The sequence below is a fragment of the Melanotaenia boesemani genome, chromosome 17 (assembly GCF_017639745.1).
Source record: "Melanotaenia boesemani isolate fMelBoe1 chromosome 17, fMelBoe1.pri, whole genome shotgun sequence".
In the NCBI taxonomy this organism is placed as follows: domain Eukaryota; kingdom Metazoa; phylum Chordata; class Actinopteri; order Atheriniformes; family Melanotaeniidae; genus Melanotaenia; species Melanotaenia boesemani.
This window is the reverse complement of record NC_055698.1, coordinates 29,142,849-29,156,302: the sequence shown is the minus strand read 5'-3', so window position 1 is coordinate 29,156,302 and position 13,454 is coordinate 29,142,849. Positions and strand designations below refer to the sequence as shown.

Sequence of the window (13,454 nt, the reverse complement as noted above, 5' to 3'; positions counted from 1 at the left end):
ATTCAGTGCAGCGCATAATAACAGGTGGGAACATCTTAACAAGAAAGGCTACACAGAAAATGAGCTGAAACTTTTGAGGATTTCTCCATAAACACATAAGTACTACTTTAATTTTTTTTTCACGCCTTAGAGTCAGGCTATACTCTAAAGTTAATGTATTGTGCTTCTTAAACACAGCTCCTGCAGAACATATAATTATACGTTGAGCAATATAGCAGAGGGCACAACAGCCTCACTTAAGTCTAGCAAGCTTAGTTTTAAATATATTTAAGCTTAAATAAACAAGCTGTACATATAACAAGATGTTTCATGCTGGAATTCAGCACAAATATGAAATACAGAGTTGTTAGCACCAGTTTTGGATCATACATTTATGTTAATTATTTCACAGCATTTTTACCATTTACCATGTAACTACCTACCACCGTTTAAAATAAAATAAAATAAAATAAAATAAAATAAAAGGTGGGGTGTCAAGCCTTTCACTTGTAGCTTAGCTATAATATTTTCCATTGAAAATGGCAATGAATCATCGTAATATCATAAATGCAGTTATACAAACTTGAAAAGAAATACACAAACAATAACATTTATTTTCCAGAATCGGTATCAGTTCCAGATCGTTAACAGTTGCATTTAATTTGTACAATGTCAAAGATATCAGGACCTTTATCTCTAATACCATAACACCAACAAGTTAAAGATGCATTAACAAAGCATGGGAATACTTTTTTCGTATACCATGAAAATAAATGTACATGTGAGTTATTTATAATCTGAATGAGCAAACAACTTTGTGGTAATTCACAGAGCAGTTTCTCCAAACACAAACCTGAGAAGAGCTGCTTTGTGGGGGCGGAGATCTGGGCCTTCTTGGTGATGCGGTAAGCATGATCGGGGCTGCCGGAGCGACGGGATGTGCAGAAACCGGGGACTTTCTTCACACCCTCGGGGAGAGAGGGAACCTGCAGAGCCCGCAGCACATCCACTGGGTCTGATGATGGAGAAAGGGAGATAAAAGAGAAGAAAATGTTCATTTTTTCAAAAAACAACACAATCAGTTATCATGCAGCTGTTTTTTTACATATATATCATAAAGGCTCTGTAACTGCAGTTAAAGACCTGCACAGCTTACTCATATAAATCCCAAGCACTTCTTAATGTGAAATATGGGACAGTTTTGTCTTTCACTACAGTTCTTTGCAGCCACAGTAACTTGAAAAGTTGATCTTGAGAGTTATCTGAAATGTTCTTGTTGCACTAATGCAGATCAGGTTCAGGGGAGGTCACCACCACTGTACATTTAGGTATATTGTAAGAAAGAGACCACTGTGTCAGAGCAGATGGGCAACAGTCCAAAGCCACATATAAAGACCAGTACAGTACAGCTCGGTTTACATCAGAACAGAGACAGTGGGCTCTATTCTACTCACATTTATCAAGCAGCTGAAACGAGTATCTGTTGACATGATACTGCTGAATCAAATTAATATTTATTTGACAAAGAAAATCATTTCACAGTTTCTCCTGACATGTACGAATGCTTAAAACCTCCAAGTATGCAGCGTGCATCTTGACATGAAGTACATGTACACAGAAGCAGTGGCCGACCAGTTTGACATCGTGTCTCCACTTTCACTCTGAAGTCAAACAGTCTGTTTCTTCACCTGCAGACTGTGGTTCACATTGTTTTCTTTCTCACATTGCTCAAAGGCACTAAATCAGTCTGATGAGTTTGTAGTATGTAAAATAATATGACTGAGTCCAAACCCAAACAGAGCAGCACTGCACTGATATTCCATGAGCTTCAGTAAAGCAAAAAACCTCTCCTCTTATCCAATTTAATTCAATCCAACTTTATTTATAAAGCACTTTAAAACAACCACAGCGGACCAAAGTGCTGTACTGAAGAATAAAAGAAAAACATAAGAAACAAGTAAATGGAAACAAAAATACTACTTGTTTTAGACATTTAGTTTTTCTTTTTTGCCATTAATGCCAGAACATTTCTTTCTCATTTTCTGTAAATATAGAGATGTTCTTATATCTTTTGTATATTTTATATCTTTGTTTTACTTATTTATGTGTGCCTGTTATATTTCTATTTTCTTTTTCATGTGTGCTTAAGGCGAGAGACTCCTTAAAATGTTGTTATGCTTGCATAATGACAATAAAGATCTTGAATCTTGAATCTTAAATTTATTAGATGCTTTTGGATCTTGGAAAGGATGTGTGTATCTTAATCTCCTTATCATATATAAAACACTATTTGTTCAGCACTAAGTATAAGTATGTTATACTTCCAAATCATGTTGATAATTGATCATACAAAACATTTAATCAGTGAAATGCAGTTTTACAACCTCCAAGACCCAGAGCTGCTGTGGCCTGTTGTTTAATCAAGGCAGAATGATAAACATGCACAATACAAGTTCAGCCAAAACAAAAAAGAGTTCTCACACATGCTCTAAGAATATGCTGAAGCCTGAGAAACTGAACAAAATATAATTATCTTGCTATAAAGAGAGGAAGCTATAAACTTAAAACAGCAACCAGTATTCACATTTTCCTGAACTCAGTTATAATCCCTCAATCATGGCTAGCCTTTCTGTGTTTGAGGTGCACCAGAGAGCCAGATTTGTTGTTAACAGTCAATTAAATTCATTTACAGCCACTCCTGCTTTGGCACTTTTAGTGTCAGTGATGAAACGACCTGGTAAAATCTAAATCACAGATTAAAAGATTATAACCAAGCCCGACAATGACTCAGCCAATGAACCAATTTAGTTGGTTTTCATGTTTCATTCCACAGCCACAAAAATAAGCTTTCAGTTTGTTTTAAAAAGGAAAATATTCATGGAGATATCATGTAATTATGCCCCCGTCAGTATGTGTGAAAAGCACAACCAAGCATGTAACAGCAGCTCTGATAATAATACTGATCATTTTTACCACTTAGAGCACTGCTGCAAAATATTTCAAACATGTCAACCAACTGCAAAGCTGCCAAATGAAATGATGCAAAACATACATTTAAAAAACATTGATCAGGTCATAGAACTTGTTTAACTTATTTTGAGGTATCTCCACCAGAAACAAAATTTCAAATCCGAGGACAAAACAAAAACACCCAAGGTCAACACTGAGATAAATATGCTTTATTCTAGTTAAACATCTAGTTCACAGATGTTTTCTAGCAATTTCTTGATCAGATCAGCTTGAAAGACACATCAGAAATAGCCTTAAATTAACATTTACACCCTCTTTAACCTGTCCGCTCTGGCCACACACATATAGAGCCAATCAAAGGCTTACATCAGTTCCATAAACATAACCTGGGATGAAAGCATACATCATAAATGTGACGATGCTGTACCACTTCATCTTGAAGTCATTTTCATGTTTTATATTGACATCTAATGGGACTTTTCCTTGTTTTTACTCTGACATTTCGCTGGACCCATCAGAGGTGCTTGTGTTTAGGTGACACCCAGTGTCTCAGAGGTAAGAGTTAGTCAAATAAGCCCACATATGGTAATATTTACTCGGACAGGACAAATGGTGCGTTAATATTGCATCTGGATGTCTAGACCGCAGCCTATTAATGTCACTTTACACCAGAGAGAAAAGGGAAGAGGAGGAAAGAGGCCAGAAAGACAAGCTTATATATGTAAGGTGGGGGAAGAGTAAGTGTTGTATGTAATGGTGGTGTGACAGATGAACTATCCCACAAAGAAACTTCTTTTCAAAAAGCCACATGAAGGAATTAAACCAAAAGGATGTTAGCTGATGAAAGTAAAGCGACAACTTAAACAGAAATAAAAGGGAGATGGGTGATGATGGTAAAAAAAAATGTAAAGGGCATAATAAAATGATGGTTCATTTAAAGCTTGTCGAACCTTCTGGAAGAGATCAATATCTCAGCTGCACTAAATTTGCATAAGAAAATCCTTTAGGTCTCCATCCTTATCCAAATTTTATGGGAATATTCAGTCTTTAGACTCTAATGACTGAAAGTACATTAACTTATAAAAACATTTTTCATGAGTATCTGAACAAGAAAGCTGCAAATGAAACATGCAGGTATTAAAGGAGGAAAAGCAGCAAGAGGAGGGGGTTAGGAAGGAGAGGTTCAGGCAAAGGTGGAGAGTTTGTGTGTTTTGGGGGGGTCGGGCAGTGACAGTAGACAGCGTGGTTCTGTGATCGCAGGATACTGGATCAGATTGCAGTCTGAGCTCCCCCAGTACATCCAGTACAATGTGCTGCTCTGTTCCCCACTCTCTGCCCAGCTCACATCTGCAGCCGAGGCCCTTCCTGCCTGGAGGACCACAATCACGACAAAAACACACCCACAAAAAATAACACACACAGCCCAGGCAGGGAGAAATGCACCTATGTGCCTCGTAGGACGAGGAGTGGCAAAAATGAAACTAGACAAGGTAGAAAAACAGACTGCCGAGGGGCACAAATTCGCTTTCTTTACTTTCTTTTTCCTTCCTCTTCCTGCTCCCTCTGCCTCTCTTACTGTAAGTGCTCACAGATGGCTGCAGACTTTTGATGCAAGTGTGGGCCAATTACATCGCTGTCATTAAGACAGGAAACAGGGATCTCAGGCACGAGAGCAGTTACTACCAGGGTTGTAAGCAGAGGTTACAGTAGTCTGAACCAGTAAAGCCAGTGCCAACTGGACCAGCAAATGTCCAATGAAAATTTCCATTTTCTAAGGATAATTATTATACTGCTTTAATGAATTAAACTTTTATATTTTATGAGTGTAATTATACTTCCTGTGTGTACTCCTGTTAAATATTTAACCAGTGAAACTATTTTAAAAATTAACCAAATTATTATATGTTCTTTGGTGTATAATCAAGCGCTGTAATATGGAGAAATTGTATTTTTTTTCTACAGATGCTTCAGACTAAAAGATATAAAACATGTGTCATATACCAGGGGGGCAGCCACACTGTAAAATGAGGTGTGCTGCTTTAATTAAAGTGCAGCAAACTCCTGCAATGAGTGAACCTCTGCAGTTCTCCTTATCTACCACTAGAGGGAGCTAAAACAGATTTCCTTTTCCTGCTCACACACTGCAGCGTTAACAGGGCAGGCAAAACCTGCAGCAGGTCTGAAACCACACACACAGAAGTGTTTACATGTGCACGCTTTGCAAACAGACCTATTCACAGGAGTGAGAAATGAACAGCACTAAAGCATAGTGACAAGAAAGTATTGAGCAGATTTTGTTTTCTCTGTCAGTACACACACAATTCTTCTGTTTAACAAAAACCAGCCAGACACAAAGATTTGACCTCGTATGTACATAATGTCAGACAGAGAATTATATGTGAAGAAAGTTTGGGGGAGAGAAGCAATTCAGCTTGCTTCCTTAAAGCCAACACAAGACCCCAAACATGCCCCAAATGATCAAGTAACAGGATTAAGCAGTCTACGTGTACTGCACATTTCCAGATACATCTCTGAGGTCTGGGTCTCAAAATCACTTCAGACTTGAAGTTCTTCACTTCTGTAGAAAAATTTGTATTTCATCTGCTGGGCTTTTTGTTGGGATGCTCCACTTTACAATGTCTGTTTAAGAATTATGTATTTGCATGCATATATATGTGTGTGCGTGTGTGTGCACATGCACCTTTTCCTTTTCTGGCACAGCTGTGCCAAATACCAGACACACACGTCAGCTGACATGTTGACCCCTCACCTCTCACCTTTACACAGCAGCCACATTGTTAGACACACAGAGCACGGTGGACGTGTTATATTGACCACAGATTAACACACTAACACACAGAAGCCAAAACGCACAAATTCATCTGTACACTTGTTCTCTGTCTCAGTTCTTCAGTTTCCTGCTGTTTCCGAGGGAAAACTGAGATGGTAGTTCAATCACCTACCAATAATGATTCCAGATCTCTAAAAAGGCACAACATATCATCAAAAATCCAACATAAAACAAATGTCTAAGTTTTTCCTCAGTCACCAGCTGTTTCTCCATCCAGCTGACCACAATGGTAAAAAGTCTGAGTAGAACTTCAACTGCAGGTTATAATTTCCAAACCAGGAGCTCTGTAGTTATAATTTATTTAAATAGTGCGTACAGACAGGAAATTCATTATGGACATTCAATCTGTACAGATTTAAATTTATATTATGCATAGGTTCATGCCAAGGCTTTGGTTTGTCAGTGTGGGTGTAATTTTCATGTAGATGTTTCACCATCTGACAATGTCTTGCAAGTTGCTTTAAAAGAGTAATAAAAAAAATCTACATCAAATGTACTTGATTTTTAGGAAATCTGAAGGAAATCTGATAGAAAAGAAGTAAACTGGAGAGCAATAGATAAATGACATTGGAGATCTGAAATTTCCCAGTCTGGGATTAAGAAAGCAGGTCTAATTCTGACTCTGAGAGACCAGAATCTGCTCTGCAACAAACTGGGCTGCACAACATGCAGAGGGCGGGCTTATTACATGATTATTTCTGAGGAGAAAATGCATTAACAGTTTAATGTAAACAGTTTTCTTTAGGTCAGCCACGCCAAAAGGCGACAAAGAGGTTAAGTGTCTAACATTGTCTAACTCAATGTGCTCAAATACCATTTTTTAATGTACAATCACATAGCTGGAATTTATGTTTTTCTTGTCCTTATGATCCTTCAGGCCAATCAGTCTTTGTTTAAAGGCAAAGCCAGACAAGTATATTTGTATAGCTCATTTCATGTACAAGACTTAGTCAAGATGTTTTACATAAAACATTAAAAATGATGTTGCAAAGAACAATAAATAACAAACCATAAATAACAATAAATAGCAACAAATAACAAAAACCACAATAAAATCCTAATAAAATCATAAATGAAATGAAAATCATTCAAAGCAAGGTAAGTTAAACGTGCATGCATAGGCACATAAAGTCGACTAATCTTACAACAAACAAGAAAAACTATATTTCTCACTAATATGAACAGACTCTTCACTTAAGCTCTGTATTCTTTCATTTTTGCATTTATACTTCCTCTATAGCACACCTGTACATATAACCTGACATATTAGTCTCTATACCAGGGCTACTCAGCTCAGTCCTGCGAGGGCTGCAGTCCTGCAGGTTTTCAATGTTTCCCTGCTCCAACACACCTGATTCAAATTAAATTGATCCAACAGCCTATGAAGTTCTGCACAATGACTCACTCATTTGTGTCAGGCATGTTGGAGCAGAGAAACACTGAAAACCTGCAGGACTGTGGCCCTCAAAGGACCAAATTGAGTAGCCCTGCTCTATACAGTCAAATCTGGTCCTGTAGTGGCAACTTTTACTGTACTGTAGCTTCCTGCATGTATGTGGTCTGTGCCAGCCGGCCTGTGCTCCTCTGATGATGCCAGCTTGTATCTTGTGTGGTTTTAGGGCTGAAGGCTGCAGGCTCAGTTTGGATCTGAAGGCGGATTCTGATACCACAAGGCTTACATGAGACCAGAGGAGAGAGTCAGTAGTTCCTAAATCTTAATATTTTGTGGAATAGAGAGTTTGCAAAGGCACAAATGAGAAACTAGACTTCAAACTGCTGAATGATGAGACTAGACACCTCACTGAATATTTTTTGCTTACAAATCCTAACAGTTCACACTGAACGCATTTAAAGTGAAAAATATTCTGTGTTATTCAGGGTTTCAAAATGTCAGATTTTACTGATAAATAGACTGTGCTAATTAGATAAAGAGATATGTCTTATTATGATCCCCAGACAAGCAAAAACACTTCTTATGAGGAGTAAAAAAAATTTTTCTAAAGATGTTGGTCAAATTACTCCTTCAATCTCACTTTCATTAATGTATCGCTCTTTTCTTAAGAGATTAACAGATTAAGACAAAAAAATGCACAGCTGATGGGTTTATATACACCAAACAAGCAACTACAATCAAACCAAAGAGGTGGCAAGTCAGACTTATATGAAAGAGACCTATAGGAGAGGAAAGGCAACACTCTATGATAATTATGGACACAGTGAGACCTTTGAGTCTGGAAATTCCCACATCAGAAATACACCTTACATTCTGGAGTTTTTATAGGTGTAATTTAACTGCAACAAGTGTGCAGAGATGGTGGGTAAAAAGCACCGCAGGGGGAGTGCAGGAGGAGACTGACTAGTTGTGACGTGTTGTGGTTCAATTTAAAATGTTTTGTCTAAGCTGTTGTTCCATCATGACTGCACATTTCATAATAATATAATCCATACAGACTCCCAGTTAATAAGACAAAAAAAAACCCAAACCTCTGAAGACAATGCCATGTTAAGCTGAGAAGTACAAGTATGGATTGCCTGCAATCATGCTTTGCTCTTGCATCAACATAAATTCAGCAGCGCCTGTCTATGGTTGGTAAATATGTCCCTGCACACTGTATGTGCAGGTTAATAAGGATGCTGCAGTTTAGCTGCATAGCGTTACTGTAAGATGCTTCATTTTTGGAATTTTTTATTTCAATAAGATTGGAAAATAAAGTTTTAAATAGTGCATTCTAAGTGGTGCATACAGTATGTGTTGGTCCTCAAGATGCTACCCCATGCTCCCTTTAAGACAGGCAGGGATTATCCTGTATCCCTCTAACTAGATAGAGGTTTTGAATGAGGGCATAAGTCCCAAAGTCAAGAGCTCTGTGATCCCTCGTCTTGCAGTGTAGAACTTTCCAGTGAAGTTAATGCCAACACTTAAGACCATTTTCAAGTGGATAGACTGTACTGATGTCTGGAAAAGGGATGTACATTAACATTACATATAAAAACACACAGCTGGTCTCCACACCCTCCTACATCGACTTCCTAGAAGCAGCAAAATAACAGTGACTAGGAATAGCATCATATACAGACAGTCTGTCATTATAAAGTTGGCACACGCGCCTGTCGTCCGTGTACATCTTCTGCTAAAACAGAATGTCTCTGAGGAATGACTATCCACTCATACAAACCACAAAATCATTACCTATAAAACCAAGGAAAAGGGATCAACTATCTTCTCCTCATTTTGTTCCCTAAAGTCTACATTGCTACTGTGGTTTTGTCTGAAAGGGGCTTCCAAACGTTTACAGTTTAAGGAGATGTCATGGTTTAGAGCTGAGGCCTGAGAGGTGTTAAATCACATCTCAGATTTGACTTCTGTGTGTTCTTGTCTTACAAGCACAGTCTGGGCCTATTCTGTGGCAAAGAGGTGAAGGTTAAAAGGTTAAGAGGTTAAGCAGTGAGAACATGGCTAAGTCACAGATCCTGAGCAGAAAGGATTCATCAATAGTCCTTAGAAGTGACTCTGTAAAGGAAGTGTCCAAAGGATTCAAGCGAACTTCATGCACGATATAGAGAGATGTCAAAGATGAAGAGGGAGAGTCCATATTTAAACATAAGCCAACATTTCAATTTTCACTTCTGTGTCTAGACTAATGGGCACTAACTGTCTTCCAAAAGAAAAATTTTGTTTTTTGGCTATTCCATTGAGCCTGTTTTTCTAGTTTTTTCCCCATAATCAAGGCAACGTTTAGAAAGTTTATTCAAAACATTATACAGCTATATGGTGGAGTTTCATCAATCCAGACAGGTATTCAAGAGCAGATATCTGAATACAGAAGGTAAGCGTTGGTTACCTGGGAGGCTCAGCTCAGGGCAAAATGCCTCAGAGTCCGCTGCTAACTTCTTTTTGTGACTGTTAACTACTTTTCTGGCACATTTTAAATTTCATATGTTCTTAGTCACCATTTTAAATAGTTGTTGAAAAATATGTAAATGCAGACAACAAGACATCTGAACCCAATCTCAGTTTTCGCCCTGGCCCTTCCCTTCTGTTTGCCATCTGCTGAGTATGATGATTAATTTCTTAGGGAATCAGAAGATACGTGTCATCAAGCCATTTGATTGGGGATAGGCCATTTGGAAGGCCAGATAACAACTACTCCAAAAAAAGAGCATCCTCTGAAAAGACCAAGATTAAATAAATAAATAAATAAATAAACAATGCAGGGGTAGTGCCAAATGGTACAAGGCCAAGGGGAAGAATTTGGATTTGGCATTGAACCTGTAAAATTTGTAAGAAATTACAAATTGTGTAAGAAAGATGGAGGATGGATGTGAATCACTAAAGCCGCGGGGAGCTTGGTAAAATGATGAGGAGAGAGTAAAAATTCAAAGGGACAAGGATAAGACCCCAGCCTGAGTCTGTTGTCAAAAATACCACACATACAGTCAAACGCTCTGTCACTACATATAGTAGCTCTATTCACCAGCAGTAAGGGACAGAGAGAAAGAGGGAAAGCAGGGTTACGTTGTGTTTAGTCAGACTAAGACAGACTGGCCTTTTGGGGACGCTCTGAAATTATGATGAGGAACATCCATGTCAAGGAAATATCGCCCTGTGCTTTTCTCCTCTTTGGAACAAAACCCGGCTTTCATGTCTTTCTGCGCCCGCTGTTGGCTGACTGATGCCCGTGCCTCATCCTTCCCTCCTCCTTTTACCATATTTTCCCTGGGAAGAATGAATAAACGTGAGATTCTGACCGCCTTTTCTCTAAATCTGGCTTTCACTGCCTGGGTGCGGCGGTCTGACAATTTACTCCCACATCTGCAGCTGCGCCACACTGCGCGCGCACACAGAGGCACAACGTACGCGTCTTTCCAGCGCTCTGTGCGCGCAAGGGACGGAGATACGACACGCGCTTACAGGTAACTGGAAGGTTTCACATGCGTCACTCTGACTTTATCACATGGTCGAATGATTTAAATATTTTTTTCTACTAGAAAACGAAACTCCACCTCTATAAGCCTCCTTTAAGATGAGAAACTTAACCCGCCCGACGCGCTGCACTGCACAGAGGCGCATTCACACAGATGAGGCATGGATTTCCACACCCTCATCTGGGAGAAAACATCCATAGCTTACAGGCGCGTATATAAGAACTGTACAAAGCGCACATAGACACGGAGACACTAAAAGCTTTCACTCCCAAACCCCTGCGACCAAGGTGCTCAGCCAAATAACAACCTATTCATAAAATGTAAAAATGTCTCAGGCTTCCGCCTCCAAAATACACACAGGACACGACGGGAAGGTGCAATCTGAAATTGGAAACGTGGCCAACTAATACACAGAAGGAGGGCTATTTGCAAAAAAGAGAATCTAAGCTGCAGCAACTGTTCCTGCGAGCTACCTGGAGGAAAAACAAAAATAAACTCCTGTGTCTGGAATTTATAAAGAATGAGGAAAAAAAGTTGATGTAAATTAAACTTGCTTTGGTCTTTCTGATTGATATGTGAACATAGTCTCAATGAGACGTCCCTTGCACTTAAAAAACGATACATTGCCCATCAGTAAAACCAACAGATCTACAGACGTGAAATGAAAACCATGAAGTGCGCGCTATTCAAAGCGTCCAGTTAGATGTGAGTTGATGTGGGCTCAGGTAAATCAATGGCTCCTCTGTGTCAAAAATAACCCAAAGACAACCAGCGGTGCGTACATATACACATACACATACAGATCATTCCAATGCCAGTTAGAGTAACTATGGAGAGCATCGAGATAAGAAGGGGTTTGAAACTCGAAAAGAAAGTAGCTAAAATCTTATTTTACAATAACTGTCGGTTTATTTTCTTGTCCATAGTCTTCTGCAGGGACAAGAAGGATGTATATCACCTCAAAACTGTTTGCATTGAAGTCCACTGTCCTAATACAAACATAATCTGATGAATAAAAACTTTAGATAGGGGTAATTAAATGCTTCAGAAATCCCTCCTCCTTGGAAAAACCAGAGGCAGTGATGGATTGACTGGTGCACAGGCTGAGCTGGTAAACAAGAAGCCAACCTCACAGGGTCCAGCTGGCAGCCTGTATCCACGACCCAGAAAACACACACTGCAACCTTCTGTGGCAAACACGAGCTATACATTTTAATGCGGGATATTCAGGGGGCAAGCCTGCCTCAAAGGCGACTAAACAGGTGTTTGCACCGTCCTACCCCATGCCCCCCTCTGGATAAGGAGAGACACAGATCTGTGTTAGATGAGCACCTGACAAAACTATAAGCATTCCTAAAAATCTAATAAAGGAAATGAAAATGTATAATGTGAAAAAAAGCGTCTGACCGCAACATTTGGAGGGATGACACCTGTCAGCAACAGGCTGCATGCACGTTCAGAGAGAGAGAGAGAGAGAGAGAGAGAGAGAGAGAGAGAGAGAGAGAGAGAGAGAGAGAGAGAGAGAGAGAAACATCTGAGGAAGTTGTGTCAACAGAAGCGGTAGTTTCTCAAAAAGATAAACTGTTTTGTATATTCATGAACCCATCTTTCAGTAAAAGATAATAGCCTTATAACATGCGCAACATCCAAATTTGTTAAAGCATAAATTATTTTTATGAAGCAACTTTTTAGTAAACATAAAAGATCACTGGTTTTGTGTGTGTTTGTTTCTAGTGTGGAATGGATATCTAGAAATTGCGCCTAAAATCTCATATTTTCCTACATTTCCATTATCGGACACTCAAAACTACTTTTTAATTAATTCATTTTAAAATGATCGATAAAATGTTTCAGTCCCACTGGAGGGTGAAAAGACCACTCACGCTCTGATACTTTGGGAAACTGATTGAAGTGCACAAAGCATAAACTTCTAGGCCTAAACGTGGTTTATACAACAAATACTATAGAGATTTACATTTTTGGATACCTGAGGCCCACATTTGACGTTCCACTTTCTTTAGTGAAAATTTAAAACAGCTCGTCAGGTTTGCTATTGTCCGATAATGGATGAGGCGCACACTCATTACGCACAAAGCTAATCGAAATAGACAAGAGCGAAATGAATACGTTTGGAAAAGAAAACAACAGATAGTGGGTGCCATGAATAACTCTACATGAAAAATAATAAAATACAAAATCAAATGAAAAAGAGTAACTGTCTTACCTGCCCGAACCACGGTGGTTTGGCACAATGCGAGCGCCACAGTAACCAAAGCGAAGGATGAGAAGTCCATGCGCCATGGTCTCCGTTTCTTCCGCAAGGGACAATCTCCAATATCCATAGTGTTGCAGTAGTGTGCCGGCCTGGTTCAGCTGTAAATGTAGGATACGGGGGATGTTATCCTCTCACAGAAAGTCAGCCGACGAGGGGAGCCCGACTGAACCTTCTGTGAGGCAGCGGACAAAAAGGCACGCCTCTGGAGACGTCTTTACCTCTGTCCCGGAGACTTTCCTTGATGAGTTACCTATGTATGTGTTAATACATAAAATCTAAACACTAAAAGGGGTATGGGGTGAATAAATATCTTTTATTTTAACGTTTAACCCCTTAGTGCTAAAGCCCCATTGAGTCAGATTGGGTACGAGGACCCAAAGTGGAGAGAGCAGCAGAGAGAGACCTGGAATCACGCTCTCTCTCCCTTCTCTCTCTTTTCCTGTCCCCTTCTGT

General features: G+C 39.3%; 1 protein-coding gene across 4 annotated transcripts in view; it reads right to left on the bottom strand.

The window, feature by feature from the left end:
• Positions 1 to 13,436, bottom strand: part of col11a2 (collagen, type XI, alpha 2) — a 47,030-nt gene extending 33,594 nt beyond the window's left edge. For 2 of the 4 annotated variants that reach the window (XM_042011680.1, XM_042011682.1), the window contains exons 1-2: positions 12,951 to 13,436; positions 833 to 994 (exon numbers count right to left, since the gene is read on the bottom strand). In XM_042011680.1, coding sequence (XP_041867614.1) covers positions 833 to 994; positions 12,951 to 13,068 — 280 coding nt within the window. In that variant the 5' untranslated portion in view covers positions 13,069 to 13,436. The remainder of the gene's footprint in view (positions 1 to 832; positions 995 to 12,950) is intronic. The other 2 variants (XM_042011681.1, XM_042011683.1) reach the window with 2 other exon arrangements.
• Between the last annotated feature and the right edge of the window lie 18 nt (positions 13,437 to 13,454).